The 27,992-nt window shown below is 40.6% G+C and overlaps 1 protein-coding gene across 5 annotated transcripts in view; it reads left to right on the top strand.

The window, feature by feature from the left end:
* lrba (LPS responsive beige-like anchor protein) overlaps positions 1-27,992 on the top strand; it is a 228,068-nt gene that overhangs the window by 166,864 nt on the left and 33,212 nt on the right. For all 5 annotated transcript variants that reach the window (XM_042484501.1, XM_042484504.1, XM_042484503.1 and 2 more), the window contains 3 exons: positions 5,436-5,576; positions 7,106-7,225; positions 11,528-11,680. In XM_042484501.1, coding sequence (XP_042340435.1) covers positions 5,436-5,576; positions 7,106-7,225; positions 11,528-11,680 — 414 coding nt within the window. The remainder of the gene's footprint in view (positions 1-5,435; positions 5,577-7,105; positions 7,226-11,527; positions 11,681-27,992) is intronic.

Genomic DNA, 27,992 nt, shown 5'->3' with positions numbered 1-27,992 from the left:
AAAAATAGTAGGGGTGTAACGATGCATTGATATAAATGAGCAACGGTGACGTTACATTGATGCAAAGTATAAACATGGATCCATATCATCCGCTTTCCTGCGCGCTCTTATTTTGAAATTCTGTGTCACCGTCACGCAGCTTCCGGCAGATAATGGCGGGCAGCCAAGAGAAAGATGATGAGCATTAGACTGTGTACTGATGTGTTTACTCGGGAATACATCATCAGTGTGGGAATGTTTTGTTTTCGGAGAAACTGCGAGTCATCAGAGACAGCGTACGTCATTTGTAAACAAAAGCCGTACTGAGGAAACACGACGTACCGCCGAGACACTTAACTGGCTTCTTGCTAACATTATGTTGCTAACATTACGTTATGTTAGCTGCACTGTTTCAACAATGGTGACTGAAAATAACCTGCATGTAGACTGAAAGTCATCCGTGCTGTTCTGTCAGGAGTTGCAGGGACTTAAACCAGCGGTGAGTAAGTCAAATCATAAATAATAGTAAGTTGGTTAAGTTAGGAGTAAAGGAAAAGTCCGCTAGCCGCTAAGCTAATTTATGCAGTGTAAAATGCCTTAGGCTTATGCTAACAACATGGGGGAAAGACAGTTGTTTTGTTTATGATCCTTCATTTATTATTGAGATGTACTTTAGTGAAAAGATCTTGCTGTTAATCCACGTCCCAAGGATGCTGGGAGAAGTTTTTTGTCAAGTCAGACAGCCCTGAAGTTTTAGGAAAAAGATCAGGGTTTAAATTAAAATAAAAACATTTTTTTCCAGAGAGCCTTTTCAAACAGAATGAACCAGTTTTAATTGTTTCCAATTATGTATATGCTGTTTTTATTTTTTCTGGCTAAAAGCAAAGAAAGGGGTGGCAGCTTCTCCTGTAACCAACTGTGTTAAATGAGCAGATAATATAGGCAAATATGGATCGCTGGCCCCTAAATTGAATCAAATTCCTAAATTCAATCTACCCTTTATTTTTTTGATTATATAGTAATAGTAATAGTGTTTAAAAAAAACAGAAAGCTTGCATTTAATTCAGCAGCAAAAAAAAAATCCAAGACTCATTTATCTAGTGGCATGCACAGTGCTTCCCAAACACATGCATTTTTGTGAAAAAAACAAACAAACAAACAAAAAAACCTTATTGGAGTCTGGCTTTGGAGAGCACAGATAAGTTTTACTTTCAGTTCAGTTTAATTTAATAATTTTATTTATTTATTATTTTTTTTAAATATTAAGATTTTAGTGAAAATGCATGTGTTTGGGAAATACTGAGGGTTAGATTTAGGGTATTACTGAGTGTTTGTAAGCGTATGTTTTGATACAGTTTTGGTGTAGCTAAACGTGTTACCCAATCAATTAATAAATCAATATGTTTGCAAGGCAAGGCAATTTGGAGGCAATTTGTTTGCAATTTTCTGTGGTGGTGTGCAAGTGAAACAAAATTTTCTTCTGAAATTCAAGGTAACACAGCATGACTAAGTGATTTACAAATGGTCATTCTGTGGGTGAAGTAAGCCTTTAACAAGCTTAAAATCAGAAAATTACTTTTTTGCTTAAAAAAACACTAAAATGATTATTTGATTATCAAAATTCATTGGCAGTTAATTTTCTTTCGATCGACTAATGGTGGTGCATGGTGAAATCCAATCCAATACAGCCGCCCTGCACATTTATACTTCAAACACATGAACCATCCACTCACACTTCCATTCTTTCACACCGCCCTGTCATACACATTCAAACACCCCAACAGTCAACACCTTGTCCCCTAGGTTCTCCCCAGTCGTGCTTTCACTTCCGATCTGCTCCTCTGTGTCTCTATTCGCTGTTTTCATCCCTCCCAGTGTAGCTTTCCCCTCTGTATGAAGCTGCATAATTCCTCTGTTTATCTGGCTTCATGTTGCCCAGTAGGATGAAATGTGACAATTGTACTTGCCCCACAAACACACACACACACACACACACACACACACACACACAGATTCACACTAACATGCATCCCTCCTTCAGTTTCCAAGCTTGTTCTGCCTCCTGCTCCTCTCCTTTGCACTGCCTTGGAGTTTGGACAGCTAAGCCTCTGTGCACAGTCAAGCCTTGCAGCCCCGGGGGCTGAGTGAATGAAGGAAGAGATGGGTGAAAGGAGGAGAAACAGAAAGACAATCTGAGAGCAAAAGAAAGAAGAGGAGAGAGTCTAAGAGAATAAGAACAACATCATTTGCCATCCTTTTTTGTCATCGGAGAACAGAATAACAGCGGAGGGGAGGGAGCGGGGCCAATCTTTATTACATCTGTTTTATTCATGTTGTTGACACACGTGTGATATCAGTGTATGACCAGTGGACCGTGGCAGACTGCAATGTCTGGAAAAGGGCAAGCAGCGCTGCACAGCCCCCCAAATCAGCACTCACCCCCCAATTCTGCACCACAATCATTTGTGTTTCTTCGCTTTGCATTCTAATGTTTTCTGACCTTTGCTGTTATTTTTTTTTGCTGTTTGTCTGCATCTTTCACCACCTTGTTTTGTTTTTTTCTTCATTGTTCCTTCTGTTTGCCTCTCACTCTGTCTCTTTTTCTCACCATCCACATCTCTGTTATCCCCCCCTTTATGTCACGTCGGTTGGTTGTCTCATATAGAAACAGGTCATCTGAGAAGCCTCCAGTGACATTGAGAAGCCAAATTGCCATGAACGTGTGTGTGTGTCACACACTGTCATCATCCCCAGCACAACAGAGGCCACACAGAATTTATGTTCCCTGCCGCCAGAGCCATTCTGACCCCAGGGACTTTCTTATCATAAACTCTAACCTCAACCTGACATCAAACGTCGACCCCCGAGATAACATTGTAGTCACGATAAGCACACACGAGAACTGACTGCAAGTGTTGTAACTCTCCTGTAGCCTTTCGTACACTCCGGTCCTGCACAAATTCCCCTCAAAAATGCACTACTCCTACATATATAGATAGTTGTGGGATGATTGTAATTGGTCAGTGGGGCACACATTTCCCCTGAAGGCAAAAGCATGGTCATTCTTATTGTTTCACAGCTTATAATGAAGCACAACAAACGATTAAAAGAATTGTTAACCTCCTAACAAAAGATTAAGCAGTCTGCATTTGCATAGTAACAGAAATAGCGAGGATTTATTGAGCTTTGCCTGTACCTTTGTGCTATAACCTACTACTCACAGCCACATCAGCTAATGGTGTATTGATTTCACCATACGTGCCCCATATGTTTATCCCCCAGGCCCTCCACACCATTTTCACTGTTTAAATAGGACATTATACATAAACACTCCTTTCAAAAGGCTCTTTTGATTTATGACTCAAAGCCCAAGTGATGCTCAAATCGTCGGTAAGCCATTATACTTCATCACCGGTGACCCATTATTGTTTTAAAAGCAAAGTACCACCAGATAGTGTTCTTATAATAGTTTTCAGAAAGATTCTTGTTGTTCTGTAAGGCATTTTTTTGTTCCTCTGAGCATACTTTTTATGTTAGGAAAATTTGGGAGGCTAACAAGTTTTCTTATTGAACAGATTCACTGGGGATATTTAAGACGGACTGCATACAGAATGCATCATGTATAATCTCAATTATCAGTTTAATGTTTTTGTGAATGTCTTCTTTACATTAAGTAGGTGTTACGTGGTTTGTTTTTAACATGAATCAGAGCCTAAAAATCTGAGATACCTGCCATATAGTTTTGGTTATTATTTCTTGTGAGAGTTATCCTAACTTTGTCTTTAAATGACTCTGTAACACCGTCACTACCTCCACGGTTGATAAAGAACTGATTAGGACTAATCCAAGATTAATTCTCTGATGTTTTCCCCTTCAAAGCACCAGCACATCTTTGTTCTGTAGCTTTCTCTCCAGTCTAATTAAAACTACGAGATTGGTTCATTTATCCGAGCCCTCATCAGAGTGCTATTCTTTGCCACGACATATTAGGCCAATCTGTGCTGGGGCGGCAGCAGGCGCTTCATCAGCACACTGCCAGGCGCTCCGCTCTGATGTACGGCGCCGTCATCCGCCGCTCTGTTGTAGCTACTGTAAGCGGAGAGCGGTAGCCCCACAGTAATTTACAGCAGTAAACAATGTCGGGTGCGCGCAAACCAACAGCCCCCACATGCACTCACACACAATTCTCCCTCTCGCTCTGTCACTGTGGCACTTTCAGTCTTTTTTTATTTTATATGCCTCCTCTCCCTTTTCTTTTTTTAATGAGCCGACTGTTATTAGGGCTATAAATCAGACCAATGGGCCTGATGTATAATTCACTGTGTGTACTCACCCACCCCCAGTGGCCCTGAGGAAGCCCACAGTGTATCACTGTCAGCGCAGAGCTGCACAGTGTGGTGGCATGAGGCGTTTTGCGTAGTACATCCACACACACACTCAGGAACGCTATTTACAAAATTACAAAATGTATGCACACACCAAAAGAAGCTAATTCTGCACAAATCCTGTGTGCATCACTCCCACTACACGCTGATACATGAACACAAGCATGCCCCATTACACCAACACAAAACAGTAGCCACTGCGCAGATCGATATCAATGCCTGGCCCTGGATGAGCCTTGCCGTGACAGGCACCCTATGATATGAAAGAGATTCAATTGATCCACGCCCTACTAGGCTCTCATCCTCAAAAGGCCATCATTCCATTACCATTGATCCTCTCTCTGTGTGTGTGTGTGTGTGTGTGTGTGTGTGTGTGTGTGTGTGAGAGAGAGAGAGAGAGAGAGAGAGAGAGAGATGAAGGGGGGTTTGAGGGAATGAGGCGCAGCCAGCAGAAGACTAATAAAAATTGAACCAGCCTGAAAGTGATTTCTATAAATGAGTATTTAAATAATAGCCGAGCAGCACAGGGTTATTGGTTTTGCAGAGTGATGGAAAATTAATGCAACTTAACCATTTTTCTAGACTACAAATAGGGCTGGTGACCAGTGTATTAGTTACAGATTAATAAAAGTAGAAATTAAAGGAACTCGTAGCCTTGCTATTGATATTCCTCGTAGGCACTCTTTCATTGGAGTGCATTAGTTTTCTCTGACAGACTACAGCTGCGGGGGCTCTGTTTCACAGCCTCTAAAAAGCACTCTGTGGGAAGGATTGATCTCTGTCTGAAGGGAAACATCATCTAATATTCATTTGATATTGCACAAAGGTTACCAGCTTAATTTGCCTTGCAACTGGTATGCTGCAGAGTGGTGTGTGAATGTATTCACAGTAAAATCAGTAATCCTCTCCTGCTTTGCTGTCACGCCCATGTGTTTGTCATTTTTCGTCTGTATCTCTGTTTTCATGTCAAGCAGCAGTCAAAGGAAGTTGCATGGTTTTTTTTTTTTGTGTTTTTTTTTTTACTTTTTAACATATCTGAACATATGTTTTATGTTTGAATTTTCTCCATAGCCCATTGGTGCTCTGAACCCGAAGAGGGCAGCATTCTTTTCAGACCGATATGAGTCCTGGGAGGATGATCAGGTGCCCAAATTCCATTATGGCACCCACTATTCCACTTCAAGCTTCACCCTGATGTGGCTACTGCGAATCGTAAGTGAAGTGTATATAATAAGATACATCATTTTGTAGTTATCTGTAATTTAAGGTCTTCTCCAGCATTCTTAACTCTTTGAACCCTGACAGAATTGGTGTGGTTTCATTAAAAAACATGACAAAAAAGGCAATGAGAAACTTGATAAGAAATAATTCACAAATTGCAAGAAATTAGAACATTTAGAAAATATTTACTTATTTTCAGTTAACTTAATTGTTGCTTTTATGTCCATCCAAAAAATGTAGTCCAGGATGTTCCTGTTCATTTTAAATAATGCAGCTCATACACTTGGTGTGAAAAGGTCCCACTTCCACTCTGTTTTAAAAGAATTTGCACTGCTATATGCATTATATGCATACCTTATTTGTCAAACTATCGATTTTAGATTTATATTCATTGTTTTCCTTTGGAATTGAATGTAATCATAAATTTATTCTAAATGAGGCACCTAGATTCTAGACACCAGCTTATTTATTTCAAGTAGAGAATATATATATGCTAAATATTGCATTACATGCATATTGTTCCTGGTTTATTGCAGCATATAATTTATTATAGTGTTTGTTTTGCCATATAATAGAACAACAACAGGGAAATTAAATGTCTGCCATAAAAAAAAATCCACTCAAGCAAATATTAAAATATTTGAGTAATACCACGTGTTCTACATTATTTGATTAGTTTTTGAAGAGTGTAAATTGTGCACCGCAGTGTTCTCTTTCGGTACCTTTTGTTGAATAGATGCCATCAATCTTTCCTTACTGCACTCTAGGGAGAGGGAGGTTACTAAGTTTCTCCAACGTGCAGTTTTCTCCAGTTATTGTCCCAGTAGCTCACTGTCTCAGTGACTCCCAGTGGAGCTACCTCATTGATCCCTGCACATCATTAGCGGGCTTATTCTAAAGCCACTTTACCAGAAACCCTCACTTACAAGTCTCACTTAAAGATCAAACTTAACATCAGAGAGAAACTGAAAACTATTTGTGCAATAAATGTGAACTGTCTTTATTGTGTACTTATTTGTGAGATTTTACAGCGTGTTTTATTCTGTTCTGTTGGTTTAACGGCATGATGAGATACAATGTGGTTAACCTTGTACACTTTTTTAACAAATGAGGCGTACGTCATTTCAGGCTGCTTAATTAGCTATCCTCAGTATTAGTTTGTTGTGTGGCCACACAGCATATTGTGCCCATGTCACTTGGGGGCTATTGCGTCAGAGAGACAGTTATTGATCTGTCCTAACAAGATTATACATGATTAGAAATGCATCAGTAGCATGAGTGTATTGGCTTTAGTAGCTCCCTGGGATTATTGTTATTTCACTTGTTCATTTTTGGATTCCAGTTGTTTGATTGTGTGTGGAAAGAGCAGATTTTTGTTCAAATCTGTTGACTTAGTGCTTTGTTGAACAGCAAGACGCAGACTTTTATTGCATGTTTTTATCGCACACAAGGGAATCTATTTCAGTCAGTAACAGTAGCTGAATCTTGAATGCAGACTTAATTTGTTTTCTAATCTACAGGAGCCCTTCACCACATTTTTCCTCAACTTCCAAGGAGGAAAGTTTGATCATGCTGACCGCACCTTCTCCTCAGTGTCCCGGGCATGGAGGAACTGCCAGAGGGACACATCTGATGTCAAGGTACTGTATATATACACACACACACACTGATTCACATGATGTTAAAATCCTCTCTGAAAGGAAAAAGTTACCTACTTTCCTTTTGAGATGGTTCACTTGTAAGAGGGGTGGAAGTTAGAGGAGATAAAGGCCTGAGCACTCCAGGAGAATAAATCCCCATCCAGCATCCATACAGACAAAGAAGAAAAAGGTTTCAAAAGAGTAATGTCCAGTCACTACCAATCATTGTCCCTATGCAATGAAAGCTTCCTGGTCTTCTGATCAAAGCGTTGGACTAATCCTCATCTGTCCCAGCCGTCTGTCTCAGATTCAGCCAGCTATAACCTGGACTTGAATCCCTGCCCGTTGGGCCCCCAAACTGTGCTGAGCTGTTGGATCTGCCCTGCAACAGCACAGGTCATTCTCATACTGAAGGCCTTTCGAACCCCCAGTGCACACTTTAACTACACTCCTAAAACATTTACGACTACAGTCAGACATTCTCTGTCAAAGCTGGGTTTTGCTTGGTCTCCTGGCACTGGGTCACTGGATGGGGGAACAGTGGTGGTGTTGGGGGTTTTGATGCTTGATTGCGTTTACCACCCCCCCTCCCCTTCACATCCCGCCGATAAAACATATGGATTGTGTTACTACGTAGCTGGCCAATGCTTGATTGCGAAAGCCCAACAAGAGCCCTCGTTTGCTCTCTCAGTCTAGACCTGTCAATGTGGATCAAACTGTGAGAGCTCAACCTCAGATCAAAATAAAAGGGAAATCTGGACCACATCACTTTGTTTCCATGTTAAGTTTGAATTCTTAGCATATTTTCAATGAGAGTCATTCGACTTTATCCACTTGGATGCACACATTCATGTTTGAGGCAAAAGAGGAATTAGGGACGAGATGTATCAATTTAGTATGCTAAGTACACCATTTAGCTTTAGCATTGGAGCCATTGATAGCAGCCCTCTGTCCCTGCCAGAGGGCAAAAAGCCCCACTGTTTTCATACCCCACTGGTAAAGACGGGGTGATAATAGCTTACAACACCCAGATTCAATGTGTCTCTAGCCTGGTTGACGCTAGCATGACCTCCGGCCCCCAATCCCCTGACCCCTAGCCTCAGCCTAAAGGCATCAGAGGGGGAGAGAGAAGAGCAGAGGGGTTAGAGGTAGCAACAGTGGAAGTGTAGCAGAGGAGCCCAGAGGCCAGAGCCCCTTCCAGTGACCCATGACAGGACAGGATTGGGGATCAGAGGGGCTGGCCTCTGACCAGGCTGGAGCAAAGGGGCCACTGCACATAATGGTCCATGCAAGGCAGGCTCGAGCGTTGGGGAGCGAAGCCCTCAAGGTTTTGTTGGCGTGTGTGTGCGTGTGTGTGCGTGCATCCTGCCACCTCCAGCTCAAATTTACAGCAGGCTGCAGCCAGTGAACCTGGGTGAGCTGGAAGCCTCGTTAAGAGGTTGACCTTTTGTTTCAGGTCAGGTTTTGTGGAGTGAAGAGATCTCAGAAGTGAGGAAGTGCCATGTTGTTTTAAACCTGTGTGTTTGCTTGCTCATTTGATTGGATGTTTGCACCCCATTGATGAGAGGTGGATGTAATGTGCAGCTAATTTAATGAAAGGAGCATGTTGTTGTTAGAGTGTATTTGCATTTTTTTAGAGATCGTGTTGTGCACAACCAGGCTTGTGAAAAATGTGTTATAAAAAATGCTTAGAAGTATGGAGTGCCCCAGGGATGATGTTTTTCTGTAGGCAAACTTTGCCCTGGTGCCCTTGTCAAAAAGCCTGTGGGATTTTTCCTTTGGATTTTGTATCATTGCAGAAAATAAGCTCTATGGTAAACAAATGTTTTTGATATTTGCACATTTTGTTCAGCAAGAAACCATGATCACCATTTTTCAGGATTTTTTAAGCCTAAATGCAATCACCATGAGTAAAAAGGCCAAAATGAAATACACTACAGTTGCATTGCCACCACAAGGCTCTAAAGCTGTGTTTGGTGCGGTTCGGAGTGATGATTGCCTGTAGTCTCATTTAGCTACTTGTTAGCAACTGCTTTTTTTTAAGACACATAAAAGCCTCAAAGTTTGGGAATGTGATATATACTGACATTTTATGTCATAGAACAAAATGGGAAAGTCTTTTAAGCTTGTGTTAACCACAGACCATATTTAAGGCATCTAACCAAAAAACACATTAAAAAACCCACTGACTAACAGATTTCTGGGTTTTTGGACTCATTACTGGGGTTCTCTATTCAGATTGTCAGTTATTGTTTGTAAACACGCTCACCAGCAAAAGTGAATGTAAACACCAACTTCCGTTTGGCGTTCGCCTGGCACCTGGCCACTTCCTTTTTGTAAGCGCTTACTTTACCTGAGCACTGTGGAGATACACGACCATAAACGCACCAAACACAGGAAATTCAATTTTTAAAAAATACAAGTAGAGGGCAGAGTTTTTGCAGAAAAATACATAGCCTATATATTGTTTTTTAGAAACCATGAATTTAAACCAGCTGCTCAAGTTTTAGCATATAATATTTGTGTGCTCCACGCTGTCATCATTGCTGCTCTCCTTACAGACTACAGCATGTCAGCTTGGTGTTGGCAGTGGTGTATTCATCTCTGATGTCAGACTGTCAACATGTTTGTGGCTTTCTCCTCTTCTCAAGAGCACCAGTCAGCACTTGTAGACACAAAAGCTTTGTTCACAGACAGCAGAGTCACCATCAAATCCCCAAAACAAATGTCTTTATATTGTGAAACTGTAGCGTTCGACTAATCATACCATGAGATATGACAAAATATAAGTTTTATTAGAAAGCAATTTAATACTATTGAACTCTAAATAAACGTTTATAATACTTACATGTTTTGTTCAGCAAGATAATCTTCACAAATGAACATCGCTTTCAGGATTTTTGAACCCTGAATGTAATCGCCGGAAGTAAAAAGTGACGAACTACACTATGGCTGTGTTGCCACCACTATGACGCCGTAAAGCTGCATTCGGCGTAGCCACATGTGATGACGTTCTGTAGTCTCATTTAGCTACTTGTTAGCAATCGCCTTTTTTGAGACACATAAAAGCTTCAAAGTTCGTGTGTGGGGTATTTACTTATGTATTTTTGTGCTGTAGAACAAAACATGAAAGTCTCTTCAGCTTGTGTTAACCACAGACCTTGTTTCAGGCTTCTAACCAAAAATCCATTCAAAAAACCAAAAGACTTTGAGACGAGGGAACCAGAAGTGCTAAATTGCTAATTAATTTACTTGTTGTAAGACTCATTACAGAGGTACTCTATGGTGAGTGGACAAAGCTTGTGGGGTTGGCTTTTACTTTTGCTAGTGATACTGTCAGTAGATGACAATTCCTGCATAGTATACCTTTAACACAGTATATTAACATCAATTGTTACAACACAATATACATTTCACACCCCACTCTTTTTACTATTTAGATGAATCAGCCCAAAATGAAGACACCCTGCTCTATCTTTGTGTTTTATAATCAGTGAGCGATACCCACAACAGGAACATTACAGTTTAGGCCTGCAGGGCAGTATGGATTTATCTACATGTTTTTAAGCTCAAACTCAATCTTTATGTTTACACTCATTGTGGCCAGTTCTGCTTTGTTAAGAATGACGAATGGCTATACATATCAGGTTACATCTCATGTCATAACTATGTTTCTCTTCAGTGCCCGCCAGTTTGAAAATACTTTGTGTTGTTTGGGACAGCCAAATAAAATCATCATAGTTAGGAAAGAATTTGGCTGACTCTGACTTTTTCAGTTGTTGTGGAGGAGGAGGGGGGGTCAAAGCAGAGAAAAAAAACGTTTTCTGCTGCTTAGATACAGACAAACAAGTACTGAAAAGGGAAAAACCACAATGGAGTGCACGCTCAGGGGTTTTTGACATCTTCTATAGTGGCCAAAGCACAAATGTGGGCAGCAGACAAGCAGTCAGAAATGTAATTACCATGAAAAATTGTACAATTTGGAAAACTCCACTGTGTAACTGTTGTAACAGACACACACAGTGCAATCTCTAAATCATTTCTGAACTGGATTTATACAGGGATTGGCGTTCTGTTTTTCTTAAACTCTTTTTGTCTTGTACTTCTTCAACTTAATGCTCTTGGACATATTCAGATCACACCTTTCCAAATCTGTCCCCCTTACAGGGCTTTTTGGTGATTTCTCCAAGACTTCTGTAATTTCAGCAGCATCCCTCATTCAGAATTACCATTTTACAATCACTGTTTCGCTTGTAGCATTGTAATCGACCTGTAAAAATGTGTGTCTATGCCTGCACGCAGGAGCTGATCCCAGAGTTCTACTACCTCCCCGAGATGTTTGTCAACGCCAACACTTACAACCTGGGAGTGATGGAGGACGGCACTGTGGTCTCTAATGTGGAGCTGCCACCTTGGGCCAAGAGCCCAGAAGAGTTTGTTCGCATCAATCGCCTGGTAAGAAACCTGGACAGATGTGCACAAATGCGCATGCAAGCACAAGTGTTGAGAGTTCAGTGTGTGTGATTTTGGGGGATATTTATCGACAGAAATGGAATACAGTATAACAAATAGGTTTTCTCAAGTTTATAAAGACTTAAATTTAAGAACTGCCAATTTTCGTAACCACAGAATGAGCTTTGTATATTTACAAAGGGAGTGGGTCCTCGTCCATGGATCCCACCATGTTTCTACAGTAGCCCAGAATGGACAAACCAAACATTGGCTCTAGATAAGACCATTCACATTTTAATGTCAGCCACTGTACTTAGCAGTCCCTCTGTGATAAGATGAACAGGGTCAAAAACACAGATTTTTTTTTCATGAAATTGCTTTATTCAGTGTTTTTACTGGTTTACTTCACCGGGCCTGAGAAGTCAAGACCTCTCTGCACAATTAAGCTTCTGATACAAACCTCCTAAACACTGAACACTGAAGAAATCTTTGCTGTGAGCTCATGTTTACACTTGGGAGAAACTTCAACTGGCTGTAATCAGCAATCTTCACCGCTAGGTGCCACTAAATCCTACACACTAGACCTTTTATTTTTTATTTTTTGATTATTGTTATCATTAAGATTTTTTAAAATTTTTAATATCTACAAGTCGCTAAATCACATCGTAAACATGCATGCACATATTTCTGTCTCTGCCTCATATGTCACATAACCCAGACCCACTGAAGTATTGCCAGAGGTTTCTGCCCCCCCTTCTTTAGCTGGAAATGCTAATTCAAAGAGACAGTGTTATTTCCTGATCGTCTCGCAGTTCTTCCTGTTACCTGAGCCTCCTGCTCCTCCGACATGCCCCAGCTCTCAGATTGCCGTGTTGGCAAAGTGATCCAACATCACCTCACCCTCCTATCCCTATCCCCTATCCACCTCGCCATCTCTCCTTCTGCTCCTGCTCCGTCCACATCTGGTGTACGTTCGTGTGTGTGTGTGTTTGTGATTGCGTTTGTGTGCAGAGAAATGATGCAGTATCCTGTTTCTGATCTCCCCTTGCCGCCTTTTCAGCCCAAAGCAGAAATATGCAGTAGATATGCATGTCGGATGTTGTCGGAATTGCTGTCATATTTTCATTGTAGATGGCACACACACATGCACACACTATGCTAAAAACTAAGGTTACTCTTTAGATCAGATTACCTTGCTTTGCTTTAGAAGGTCAAAAAGCACCAGATAGATTTATTATACCTTTTGTGTGTTTTGCTGGAATTTGTTTTTCTTTGGTACTTTTAGTCCTTCGACTTCAAAAACTTGTTGACTTTATATGAAGTTTTGCTGATTCTCAAAGGCCATGCTGTCCATCTAAATGAAAATTTCTCTGGATAAACAGGGTATTATTAAGTGAAACTAAAAGACTATATATTACAAACATGGGTTACAATTCAAAGAATTATGCACACGTTTTTGTTGCTTAAAAGTCCTCAGTCTGTTCGATTTTTAATTCTTTCACAGGCCACATTCCCTTCCAGTAAAATGTTTATTTGGGGTAAAAACAGATGTAGCTTCCTGTGCAATGTGTGCCCACAGGAGTAATGGGTGCTGATGAGGCTGGGTGTGCTCTGTGACCTGTGCAGTCTTGTGGTGGGGTCTGTTAACCAGCCTGCTGATATGACCAGGCCCCTATCATTAATCACACACTTCTCCCTCTTTAGCTGTCACCATGGTCTAGGCCAAGGTGGTTGTATCGAGTGAAGCTTGCTCTGGAGGTGGCATGCTTTTTGGCAGTTCTGTACTAAGTCAGGGAACTGTGCTAATTTGTGCGAAAAAAGAGGATATACTTGAATTTTTGCAATTCCAGAAAAGAAACTTCGAGATATAACAGCTGTCATATGGTGCTCAACAATTTCATTTCATTTGTCTTTTTTAGACAGGACTTTATTGCTCAAATGGGAGTGAAATATCCTGCACATATAACAATATAAACAATGACAATTGGTACTATATACTATGTGGGAAACACACATAGTATATACCTTCTTTAATGTCACACTTACAGCAATGATTACTTCTGGGTACACAACTGCCAAATAGTTTAAAATGCGCAGATATGTGACATCGGCAAACTTGTTTATTTCGGTTGTAATTTTAGGGAACTCAGAACTGATGATGGGCATTCTTCACAATTTAAAGACATTCAATCAGCTGAATTAATCAGTTAATTAGTGCAATTATTAACCGATTAGCTGACAGTGACAGCACTTGTTAGTTGCAGCTCTGTCATGTTTTATTTTAGTACTGTTTCACCAGCTTTACCATCTTACTTTGCTGTACAGTAGGTGTAATATTCCATCTCAAGTGCTCTCCTGAGTAATTCTTGTTTAATATACAGAAGTCGAACGTACTCAGCTTTAGAATATTCGCAATTTGGATAATATTATTGTACACACTAAAAATCAGTCAAAACAGTAACCCTGAAGAAACCAACTTGTTAGCATCTGTGTGTTAATGTGCTTTGTGCTCCTGCAAGCACAAAGCGGCTTTTCATTGCCATCTCATTCCTCTGCTCCTTTCCTTTGTGCCCAATTTAGAACTGCAGAGGCAATTTAGATTTATCCAAATGGTCTGCATTCATACACAGCTACCTGCTAGTTACTGTTTCCAGGCTGATAAAAATTTCAGTCTGTGGCTTCTTTCTCGACTGTGTGCAAATTGAGATATTGATCCGGCGTGCAGCTCAAGCCCAGCAGGCAGGTGTAGGTGCAAGAAATAAAACATGCTCAGTAAAAAAAAAGGAGCTGTCTGAGGTTTCATAAGGGTTAGTGCAAGGGCAAGTTTGTAACATTGCTGATCAGTGAACTTGGGTTGGAATGGGCGGTAAAAATATGCTCAGATTGATCAGTTCCTGCAAGATGTTGGCTTCAGACTTTAATATATTTTTCATGTTGAGTTAATCTGTCATGCAATAACAGAATTTGGATTTTTTCCTATGGAGGTTTTGAGCAGTGAACGGTATATTACTAGCATTTGATTACATTTTGCCTTTAAAAGGCCCAGGCTTACCTACAAAATGTATATAGACAGAACCAGCAAGCAAGAGTACAAGAGGTTAGATTGGAAGAATAAAGAAATAAAATGGGCTGAGGAAGAGGTAGAGGGAGGGATGCGTGGGTGGACAGGTCTCTGGTCATGACAGATAGCTGGCATTAGAGGGTGTCAGCTGGCAACTGTGGTACTGTTGGGAGAGAGATGAGCATGGTGGAGAAGAGAGACGAAGACTGAAGGAGTTAATGGGCTGTTTGGCTCTCTTTAGCTTGTCTGCTGCTAATGGTCTCGCAACACAAGGATAGACAGCAGGAGAGAACACGCAAACACACGCAAATGCGCGCACGCTTACAAACACACACATGCCTGCTGTCTCCACTCTGGTTATGAGCCCTAGATGATTAACAGCTAATTAGGGCCCAATCTGGAAAGGCCATTAAAAGCCTCTCACAGTAAAGGATTGTGCTGCTGTGCAAAACGGCAGCTTGTTTTTGTTGTCATGAGTGAGAGTTGCATGGTTGGTAATAAAAGAAAAAAAAAAATCCAGCAGAAGATAGATGTAAACATTGCATCAAACTGAGGCCTGGTTTATATTGCTCTGGTGTTGGATGTGTCATAGTTCATCACTAATGTTTAGTAGAGAGTGTGTTGCATGGCAACAGATTAACTGCAAGTGTGTGCCTACGCAAATTGTTGTTTAACCTCTGGCTTACGCAACACTGAGGGCTCCAGCTCAGTTGAAAACTGTGTCTTTGACGTGTTTAGGAATGGTTGGATTTTAGACAGACTCACTGGAGACAAAGCACCTTCACTGCACTGAAGTGCCTACAGTACACTTACTTACTTGCTTGTAAAGGCACACTCCTTCTTTCTTGACCCATCACAAACCCGCACACACATACAGGCAGAGACAGCGGGTCTTGAGGCGGCATGCCACAGAGATCAGGGGCTGCTTGTTGTTTTTACCAGGAGGTCGAAGGAGAGGTTAAGAACTTGATCCCTCCTCCACCAGATAACTACATGTCTCTGGGCACTGTCAGCCTCTCTGACATTCCACTATATATGACCACATCTCACTTCTCAGGTCTGCTAACCATTAGTGCGATAGCAGGTGATCGTGTGTATATGCTTGTGCAAGTTTGTGTGTGCGCATCAATGTTTACCTGTGCTGTCATGTGTCCAGGCTTCACTGGTGCTACAGATATGGAGCAGCCTAAACCACACTCTGTTGTAGGAGTCATCCCCTAATGTGAGTAGTCCAGTGGTGTACTAAGTAAGGATTTTTGAGGCTGTGATTAACACATTAAAGCTGCAAAAATCTGTAAAATTACATAGTTTAGACTTTAAAGCTCTGTGTTGGTTATCCGCACTTCAACATAGGGCTGCAGGATTATGGCCAAAATGATTATCATAGTAATTTTGATTAATATTGAGATTACGAATATTCATTGCTTTCAGGAAAAAATATTTTCTATTGTGTTTCCACATTTAAATAAATTGAGCACTGCTCTCATGTTGTGCTACATTCTTGCTCATTATCAAACCTTTGCACCAAAATAAGTCTGCATCTCCAAGAAGCAAAGTATAAATGAAGTAGTTTTTGGGCACACATCTTTGGCCATATGGAATGCAATTGCATGATTATTTAAGTCCGTCTCTGGGAGTTGGATGGTTACACTGACACACATGCGATTTAATATGCTAAAACACTGCGAGATTTTAGAAAAAATACACTTTTCTAGGTGTGATATATAAAGCTTAGGATCATCATGCTTGCTGTCGGGTATTGTATATGCCAGTAGAGCTGAGGTAGGCACAGTGCACCACAGTTAGGTCTCTCCAATGGGAGACAGGCTCTCAGTAAGTTAGGTGGTAATTACAGCTTCATGCATCTGAAAAGATACACATCTGTTTATTCACACAAGTGTATTGAACAGTAGTACACATATTGAGTATCAAGTGCACTCTATGCACTTTTGAATGCAGTGATAGTTCCGGATCAATATATGGTTGCTTAATGTTATTTTCCACAGATTTTATACATCTATTTCCAAGTCGACAAGTATTTGTTGCTCTTTCATACCAAACACTGATTTGTTCGTTAATAACTGACAACAAAGACTGCCCCTTTTTCTTTTCTGTAGAAGGTGGGGGTTCAATGACCATCTAACCTATCTGAACTCCACGGGGCCCAGTTGCTGCTCCATTGTTCACATGTTTGGTTCCCTTCAGTCATCTGCGCTCTTGTAGTGCTGCTGACAGACCTGCAAACCACACACATGGGAGAAACGGGCAGCACATTACTTTCGGCCTTTTCTCGCGTTATAAAGCATCGGATCACTCAAAACAGTGACAGAGACATCAGTTAAACTGCCCTCACAGAAAGAGTGAGAGACTTTCCTCTTGGTGAATGGGCAAAGCCGATTGAGTGATGAGTCAGAAGTTGATAGAGAGGGCTGACCACAGGTCACCCCCCAAGTGTGATAAACCCTCACTGTCAGTACCCAACACACCCCTGCTCTGTGGATGTTAGACACCAAAGTTTTTTAAGTCATCCTTTTTGTCATTATTCACTTTATGTGGAGAAGGTAGTCCCTGTGCTACTTTGGAAGAGTATTTACTGTGTGTAAAAATCCTCTGATACCTGTGCTGTGCCTTAAGAAACCACGATCAGAGCGTGTGAATCAGACATGGTGTGTGTGATTTTCCATGTGACTGCAATAACAGGATGCTTCATGTTGCTCTCCCTGATGACGTATTGGAGTTTGAGGTTTACAATCTACATCTAATCACTTTAGCTTTGACCCCATCTTTCTTATCTCCTCCATTAAAAACATGTAATAGGATCCTCTGACATGATGTACAAATGGGAACCCATTTCTTGAGCAAGAATTTGGCAGTCAATTTTTGTGACTAATTCAGAACTCCATTACAGAACGACGAAACCATTTCAGCTGATCATTTTATAAGATGTAGCCTGCTCCACTGCATGACACATGCACCGTTTCTTACTCTTATGCCTAATGCCCAGATTTCAAGATTTCTCTATTAATTTTTTTTTAAATGTTGACATTCAATCAGTATTTAATCAAATGACTCATTGAATAAACAGTGACTCAAACAGTTCCTGTAATGTGAAACGCTTATTGCTACGGATCTCATTGTTTTGCCTAACTAGTAATGTTTGGGAGCCAAGCGGTGGTCGCACATTGTCTGATATAAGACAGAATTGTCAACTCGTCACACTCACATTGCATCAACTCTAACAGATTTCCATGGAGAGGGGGATTCGATTTTCCTTAACCAATTACTAGAGACTAATGTATCTATTTAAATCTATTGTCATAGACCTTATATAATAAGCTTGTTTCAACCTCACTCCCTCTTGACTTTTGCCCTTTGTTTACATTTTTCACCCCCATTTATCTTCTCGTGCGCTGAGCTGAATAGCCAATAACAGTGATTTCATTCACCGAAGGGCTCCGATCGTGGAATCGTGGGCAGCCATTTCTAGCAAATGAACTGACACCAGCTGCTGTATTCAAAATGCTCAGCAAGAAATGACAATGACGTAATGTAAACAAGTTACTGATTAAAAAGGTTGAACATCTAAGAAGCTTTTCAGCACTTGGTGGGCCAATCTTGGATTTAGAGCAGGTGAATATTGCGCTTATATTTGACAGGTAGCCAAACAAGAAAATGCATCTTGAGGCCCATGTTGTTCTGTGATTTTTCAGTGTCTCAGCAGGCAATTGTTTGTTCGCCTTTATTATCAGGACTGTGTGTTTGCTTTTGTAGTGTAGCTACAGCTTTAAGCTTGAAAGCTTGATGGAAGTTCTCTCTGAACTGACTCTGCTAATTTCCACTTTGAACTATGATGGCGAGCCTCACGCTTGATCCTACAGCTGTTAATGTGGTCACCCCTCAGTAATCTTGCCTGCAGAGGTAAACATCTACATGACTACTCAGTGCTAACAGACAAGTGTCATATTAATATGAGCCAAATCATCTTTACCTCCTCAAATCCCATATACTCACACTATCAGCGTCTTTGAAAGTCCATTTCTGAAGTTTGTCAGTTTTATATGCTGACAGCTGTTCACACTTTCAGAAACTATGTCATCATGGCGGCCAAGTCCATTATCCAACCAGTTTATGATCAAGCAAGAGGAAAGAGGGTATTTTGGGTGCTATTGGCCACCTGATTAGAGAAATTACATGACTGAGTATTGTGACAAATGCTCAAAATATTATCAAATTTTATGTGTCATTATGCAGCATTGCCCGGCAGCTGTGTGAAATCTGATAGAGAGCACAGAGGACAAAAGCATGTCCCACTTTTTTTCCCACAAGACACATAGCCAGACATGATAGCTCCCCAGCTCAGACCACCAGCTACACAAAGTCAAAGATCATGGCTGTTTACATTCACCTCTCATCCGCACCGCACTCTCTGATCAGACAGCCGCTGGGACGCACATAATGCCGTTCCCACCAGCCTCCACATCTTATCCTCACAGGAACCCCACGGGAATTCATGTGTGAGTTGAGGTAAACCACTGCGAAGACCAGTCTCTAACCACTAAGATATACTTACGCACTTGTGAATGACTGAGTGAGTGAAAATCTTAACGTCGTCTAGCCCAGTATGGCCTTGTGTAATAGAACACAGTTTACCATGTTAGCCAAGCGCTAATCTATTCCCCTGGTGTCTCCTCTGAGAGCCTTGTTGTTGGATGGGAACTAGCACGTGGGATAGAGGGGGTTATCTGGCTAATGTCAGGCAGCGCTCACTGTAGGGTATTGTCATGCATAAGGGCAGACATGTTTACTGTGTGCTTAGTGTTTTACGAGCTGCCCCCCCTCTTCTTCTCTGCCTCCCCATCCCTCTCCCCCTCCTCTTCTTCGTCCTCCTCTTCAATGACGTAATGGAGGAGGCCGATGAGAGCCTGAGAAATGGGATGATCTACTGCTGCTGACATACTCACTCACTAATGTTGTCCTTCTCCCTTTTCCTGCACTCCTCCACTCGCTCATTTTACTCCTGCCAAAATCTACGGAGATGCTTTTTTTTCAGTATTGGTCTGTTTTCACACTCCAGCACTTTATCTCCCCTGCCTCTCAAACTCCTGGAAATCTGTCGTAATTTTTTATATATTTAAACCGTTTTCTGCGCCCTCTGCCCCGTCCCAAGCTAATGTGTTCAGTTAAGCATTAATAGCAACAAATACTTTATTTTTTTTTTTATTTCTTGGCTTTTTGGCTTTATTGGATGGGGCAGCTCTAGAGTAAAAGGAGGAGAAGCGAAGCACACAAAAACACAAAATGTATAACCTATTCCAACAGCATGTAACTGCAAGAAGATAAGGGCTTAGCAGCATGGTAGAAATCATTATCACTGTATTTTGTTAGGATTTTTTCTGATATTAACAGGGTTCCCACAGTCCCTTATAATGTCTTAAAAGACATGGAGTTCATAAATCCAAATAAAAGGCCTTAATTAGTATTAAAATGTCTTAAATCAATCTTTCAGAAGTTTAAAAAATGTTTGGCACATGGAAAGTAAGATTCTACAAGTCCTTTATTCTTTTGTTGCAATTTAAAATCTGAAAATATTGTTAATCTCTCTGTATATCTCTTTTTTTTTTTTTAAATAACAGACCAAATGCCTCTCGCATTAATTTCAGGCAGATTGGGATAGTGGAACCAACATAAATCATGTTTTATATTACATAAACATTTGGGGAAAATTGACCGTAACCTCTGTTTTTTGTTTGTTTGTTTGTTTTGTTGTTTTGGTGGTTGTAAAATTTGGTCTTAAACTTCATTTGGATTGACATTTAAAAAGTCTGTAGGGAACCCACATTAATATATACTACAATATTGCAGATGTATGCAAAATAAAAATCTGATGGGAAACCAATGAAACAGGTTACACTCATACACTGTAAAAAATAATGGACACAGCCTTTGTAATGTCACCATCACCACAGCCTTGACTTTAGCATTCTGGCTATTAGCATCTTGGATTTTTGGAGCCAGATATGACCTGGGGTGACCATACGAACTTCATACTTCTTTGTGCTTAAAAACAAAAACTTTCTTAACTAATTTTGCCAGCCTTTAGTTGCAGCATGATTTGAATATTTATTCGGACAACATAAATGTGTAAATAAGATGATATAACCACAATAAGATTCAGATTAAGTTAATAAGGGGCCGTTTCCACAGAAGTGTTTCTTTTTTTAATGAGGACAGTGTATTTTTTAAAATTCCTTGCAATGGGAGCGCCATGTCTTTTCACAATACAACAAACACCGGCAAAATGACGAGGGCCTGAGCTTTTATTCTGCGCTGAGCGTTTTTTCTTTTTGACAAGCCTTGAACAATGTTCAACTTTGGAATTAATGCTGCGTTTGTCACCGTCACTTTTTACCCAACCGTCCAATCAAAAAGGAGGAGGTGCAGGACAAATAGACCAACTTTCACATCTTAGATGTAAAAGTACTGAACAAAAACAATGGAGGAGGAACATGTTAATATATTGTATATTAATATATCTTTCCTCTGATCAACCCAAACATACTAGTGGGTCCATCCTATCTCCCTACGGTCTTCAGCCTTCCCTTCAGCAAGAGAAAGTACTCTACCCCCCGCCAACATTTTTACTTGTGCGGATGTTACATGTCATAGCAACCAGATGCAACCAAAGTGTCTGAGCTAAACACGCTCCGCCTCCAAACCGCTCCCAGCTGGGCATTTCCTGAGAAGCACCTGGCATTTTCAGAGGGAAAAAGAGGGAAAACATTGGTGGACATACAGCCTAAGCGATGATATGGAGTTGCTGCCAAGCCCTACAAGATGTCATATTACCCTTATGAGAACAGTATTCTGATGTATAGTAACTTTTTATTAATCTTATAATTATCTTCTTCTTTTTCCAATGACCAGTCCAAAACCTACAAATATTTCATTGTAATTTAAGACTACGAGAAGCAGCGAAATGCCACAATCAAATTCTTGTTTGCTTCTTGCTTTTTGATGCTAAATTGATGCACTTATTTTCAGGGTTCTCATGGTCATGGAAAAACATTTCCAGCCCTGGAAGAGTCATGGAATTAGTAAAAGTCATTGAAAGTTTTGGAAAAGTCATGGAATTCTGTTGTGTGAAAAAAAAATTAATCATCAGGGGATAACCTTCCATTTGATGTAACATAACAGCAAAACTTATTTTCTGCAAGTTAGCTGTTGCCTTTACTAAGCGCTGCATGATAAATCATTTCAGCATCAACATTTTGATTTGATTTGTTTTCATTTTCCAGGACTAACACCAACCAAGCTTTCCCCTTTTAGACAGGTAACATGCATATCTGATTTAGTGTGGCTGCATTTGTTAAGGGAAACAAGACTCTCCTACATGTGTGACGAAAAGTTTAGTAACCAAGTGCCTCAGACATAGTGAAGCGCATGCTTTTCCAAAATATAAATTCTATTATGGGCCCTTAAAAATCCATGGAAAATTTTGAAATTTTGTCCATGAATATGTGTGGGAGCCCTTTATTTATTTGAGATGCATGTGCATTTTTAGGGTCCGACATACTTTTTTCTTTTGTTCTATATACACACACACACACACACACACACACACACACACACACACACACAAACAAGCGGCAGCTCCACAGAACCCAACACACTAAAAACCTCTCCTTGAAGGGTAACCACACTCAAGCTGATCAGTTGAGTCATCCATCCTAATCATCTCCACTCTGTGTTGAGAGGCCTCTACACCTCCAGACGGGCAGAGAGACCGTCCAGTCCTCCAGCAGACTCTATAATCATGTGAGACAACAATGCTCCTCTCAACAGCTATCCAAATATTCCCTCATTCAGCCGCGCTCTGAAGCTTTCCTCGGTGGCCCTGTATTTAATCAGCTCTGACTGTTGACTTAGCTTTTGCTCACTTCATCCTATTGTGGATGTGTCTTATGGCACTGGTGATGTATTTGCTAGCTTGTTAGCCTCGCTGTATGGAGGCGGACAGATGGTTGGATTCTCTGCAGGTGCTTGTTAGCTGTTGTTGAGATCATAGCAGACAGTTATGAAAGAGCCGTTGTAGTCGTTTTCTCTTGATTCTTGCTAGTTGTTCAATTTTTTTCCAAAATATTTTAAGACAAAAAGTATTTTAAACTCCCTGTAGCCACTTATTTGTTGTGCTGCGCAAGGTTTATTGCTTATTTTTGTGTCATTTGTCATTAACTAAAAACTCAAAAGAGAAGACAAACACAGGCCTACTGCCTTCTAAGTTAGAGTCAGCACCATTTGCCTCATCCATTTACTCCTCAATCAGTATTGTTTACTCCATTGTCTGTGCTGTAAATTGGACCACTTTCGCAGTCTACACTACGCCATTTGTCTGACTAAGACCAAATCCACCATGACATGTTTGTTTTGGGGAGATACTTTCCCAATCACTGCTCATTCTGCTTCTTTTCACCCCATAACATGATATTCTTGCTTTTCAAGTGGCTGAGGGATAATAAGAGGGACGGGAGGAGTGAGTGGGAGAGAGAGAGAGAGACTTGGGGTTAGAGTTTCGGGTTCCACTTGCCAGCGAGTGCCTCCGTTGACCCATAGCCAGAACTCTCACAGTTGTGACCTATCTAATTAGTAGAGCAGGAAGGAGGGGGGAACTGGAGTAACACACACAACCCATCTGGGGTTCTTTTGGTGTGTGTGAATATGGGAATAAAGGAAATGGTTTGTTAGCTGTGCGGCTGCTCCAAGGCTCTCATTCCTTACGTCACCCGTTGGTTTTTTTCTTTCCTCTTCCATGTTGGGGGCCCACTCTCCCCTGGCTGGCAACAGGCTTCCTCCGCCTGCTTCAAAATGACAATCGGCTTCTCATTTACAGCGAGCTAATAAGCCCTTTAATCAGAGCGCTTGTCAACCTCAGGGCAAGGCAACTCCAGAGGAGTTGATCCAAAGGATCAGATGACTGGAAGAAAGAGCAGGAGGAAAAAAAAGGGAGTAGCGCTCAGAGTGAGAGAATAAGTAGAAGGGAAAATGAAAGAAGGCTGTTGAACTTGGAGGAAGAAAAAAGAATCGAGATTATAAACTTGTATTAAGGTAAAAAGAATAGACTGGCTTCCACTAAGGATGATTATGTTTGGCGTACATGGAAACACAGACTTGATGTTATTTTTGATTTACTAAAATGCTCAATAAGAATAAAACATGACTCTTACCAGCATCATTTTTCTCATGTGAAAGTGTGTGATGTTTCACCGTCACACACACAAACACACACACCGAATGTGATTTTCAGGATGTTTTGATCAGCTTGTTCTTAAACAGTCGTTTCAGTATATACAGACCTGACAAGTGTTTGCTTTATTCATCCGTAATCGATACAAAAGAAAACAGTCTGCCGCTGACAACACTCTGCATGCAACATGTGCATTCGATTACACACCCACACCATCCGTAAGACATGCGCGCGGGCACGTGCGTGTACGCTCGCATCACCGTTGGCATGCAAATGAGCGGATTGATTTGTTAAGTGACATTTTAACATCCTTACAGACAGCTCTCCATAAGTCCTTAAAAGGGTTTTTTAGGGCCAATGAGGGAAGGAGGAGAGCATTCAGTGTCACCTCGTTAAAGCTGAAGTGAAATCCAGCTCAATCCAGACCATAAAGCTAACCGCAAACCACAGCGAGGTACAGAAACTTCACTGATGGGCCCGATGCAAGTCCTGCAGACCTGCAGCACGAACAGACACTTTTACCTTCGAGCAAAGAAATCACGTAATGAAGTCCAAAGTGAGGAACAAAGAAAAATGAATACAAATAAATTCACTTTCATGCTGAAAAAGCATTTCGAGGTGAGGCTGTGTGAAGTAGCGATTGAGTCGAGATCAGACATAGTCAGCTTTTCTCCTCAGGACTCCTAAGTAATCCTGGTTTAATGTCCACCAGCTGCTTAATTGCAATCACTTGGTGTCTCCGGTCTTTTTCTGCAAATAAGAATAGCATGTCTTTAAGCCCTCAGTCTAGAGGATATCTCCCTCTAAAGAGTAACATTGACCGACACATAGTCAAACTGTCATTCTTTGAGTGCTTTTGTGATGTTTTTTAAGCTTTAAATTCACACTCCAGCTACAGATGTTTCAGAAAGGAAAGAATTAAAGTCATCTGAGACCTACACACAGAAAAGAGAAAATGATAATCGTTATAACCGTGCAAACCAGCAGCCAAGTAAAATATGCTTTACATTCAAAAAGAAGAATTAGAAATATCTGTTTGAAATGCAAGAAAAAGATCAGTGCAAATTATTTCCTCACATAGGAGAATACTCCAAATTACTGTTACCGTTAAAAACGAGTCACAGCACACAACAAAGGGGACCCCCCTATGCTTCAAAGGTGTACTTTGTCAAATCCTTAACAATAGAAATGTGGGATTCCAGTGACTCCTACCCCCTATCAGCATTTACATAAAGGCATGCTAAATTATTCATTAATTATCAGAGAGTCCCCTGTGGATGGGGATGACACACACACTGGCTGCTAATTGGCCCATCAATAACGCTGCCCGGTTCTTCTGAAGTAGCACCAGATCCCACCTCAGGAATCTGCTATCTGCCCCAACCTTCTGCCGCACTATTTCCACAGTGCGGCACCACAGACGTTTCCACACCTGCTCACCTGGATCATTGTTAATGCATTGTCAGTACACATGCGATTTCTGTACTTTACTTTGTGCTTGTCCATTGAATAGAACAAAATTCCTCACATGCAGTCGTCTGGATGTTAAATATGTAGAAAATTGGATGTCATTGTTGATTTTATATCAACACTCACAGGCGTATAATTGAGATTGCATTCGTATAATTTTGTCTGTATTTGCAAACATACATTTATGGTATGGAATTGTCACCCAATGAAAAAGAAAAGGTTGGTGATATTCAAGTTTTTGTTAGCACAAAAGACAAAAAACCAACAATAATCCAGTCTGTCTCCCAACATCTCTACACTCTTTAGGGCACACATCTCAAATCTTAGTCATTCCTTCTGAAGATGCTAATCCTTGAAAATGGGTCACAAATATGTAATTTAGTTTAGGAAATTGTGTAGTTGTTGGGAGAATTTGGAACTTTTTTCAGCTGGGTCTGGACTAGTGAGTACGGTGACACAGAACATGTTCCTTGTTCTTGGTGCAGTGGTGTAGCTATTGATGTTTGTTTGTTTATTCATTTATTGCTTGCTTTTGGCCAAAAATTAAGCTCTATGGCACAGAGTTTGAAGGATGACTTTGTTGTTGGTTTTGATGTGTTTTGATGGGATTTGTTGACAATATGAAGAATGTAGAATATAAACAGGTCCATTCTTTAATACTATGCAAGCAAAATTAAAATGTTGATTAAATGAATGTACTGAATTAAGACTGTGATGCAAATGTTAAATTCCAGGTCTAATCAAAGGGTCAGAATATGATAGGGCTGCTCAGTTATGGAAAAGTCATAATCATGGTTATTTTGCTCAACATTGAGATCACTATTATGTGACATGGTTACTTCCTGACTTTGGAATCATTGTGCATTCACTGAACCTTAAAAAAGTCATTTTTTTCAGTGTATTTTCTTAAACTATTAATGTAAATCATCTGAAAGACAAATTTAAAAGAGCCGCGGACTGTGATTACGCTTAGCAGCATGTATAGGAATAACTTAGAATAAAATACAATTAATGTATTTCTTGCTTTTTTTCCCCTGATGGTCTTAAGTCACTAAATTTAGCAAGTAAGTCACCAAGTAATTTGCCAAGTTGGCAACACTGAGTACACCTTTGTCAAGGAAAGCACTGGATTGGATCATCGTAATAAATCCAAATGCAGCACAATTATCAATTTACCTTGGTTATCTTGTTTTCATAATTGTTGAAAGCCAAAACTGTAATTATAAAATGACATTCGATTAATCAACAACCGTAAAATATGCCTCTCATTTTTCTTACTTTACAACCTGCTTGTTGTCTGAGTGGTGAGGTAACACTGTGCACTTTTTGAGAGAGCTTTGAAGAATCATGATCAAGGAAGTTTACTGTGTCCCCACAGGCGGAGGCAGATCTTATTTGAATCTGTGAGATCCGCGGAGGTTAAATTCCTACACTTAGACTTCAGTCACTGAGGACTGCTGAGCCTTTTGTCAGACAGACATTGACAGACCAAGCAAAACAACAATACACAGTGATAGACTTACAAAGGCAATACAGCTTGCACACACACACACACACACACACATACTCTCACTCATCTGCACACTCTCACTTATTCTCTCTCTCTCCCTCTCCAAATGGTACGTGCGACTGATTTCCATAAAGGCGGGCCTCCTGAGAGGGAGCTGCAATAACATGGCTGCTCTTTGTTTCCCCATGCTGATTGACAGTAGATTGTGGTGCACATTAAATGCCCATCAGGCCCAGCTTTAGTTTTAGAAACAGGGGAGCAGATCCTGTCAAAGGTCAATCCTAGCGCATAATGAACTGATCTCTCTCTCTCTCTCTCTCTCTGTCTCTCTCTCTCTCACTCACACTCACACTCACACTCACACTCACACACACAGTTGAACCCCACACTGCGTGCTATTAAAGTGAGCTTGAATAAAGACGGTGTCCCTGGCTTATAATGCAACATGAATAAGAAAGATTGTCTCATGACTCAAGCCTTTTAACACACTTAACACTGTGAATATGCTGATGCCAGAGGGACAGACAGACATTGAGTCTAGACTGTCTTAGACTCTAGGGGTGTTCTGTTTTATCTTAATACTAAATGTTAGCCTAGTTTTATTTTAGCATTACCCCATAGTTCAGGCTTTAACAGAAAATGTCAAATGAGTCACACAAAGGGGAAATGATACAAAGATCTCTCTCCATCTGCTGATTTTGTCAACTCTACTGCTCTCAGAGCAGCGATTGCATTTAAGTGGGGCATTGGCCTAAATACCAACGTGTGTAATAACCATAAACTTACAGTCTTCATAGATTCGTTCTACACCTATGACAAAAACAGACATGAAGCAGACTCTTTTAGTGAGAGACTTGCTTGCTTTAAATTTTTCGATACTGCTTCTGATAAAATACCAGACTGTCTGTATCGTTACCAAAACAATACTTTCTTTCATACCTTACTTTGAGAGAGATGATTCACAATCAATACAGTAGTGCAATGGTGCAGAGTATAAAGGCACACACAACCTTTGCCTGAATAAAAAGGTCTA

The sequence above is a fragment of the Plectropomus leopardus genome, chromosome 4 (assembly GCF_008729295.1).
Source record: "Plectropomus leopardus isolate mb chromosome 4, YSFRI_Pleo_2.0, whole genome shotgun sequence".
NCBI classification, from domain to species: Eukaryota; Metazoa; Chordata; class Actinopteri; order Perciformes; family Serranidae; genus Plectropomus; species Plectropomus leopardus.
The sequence above is the reverse complement of the archived record's forward strand: the minus strand, read 5'-3'. Positions and strand labels throughout refer to the sequence as shown.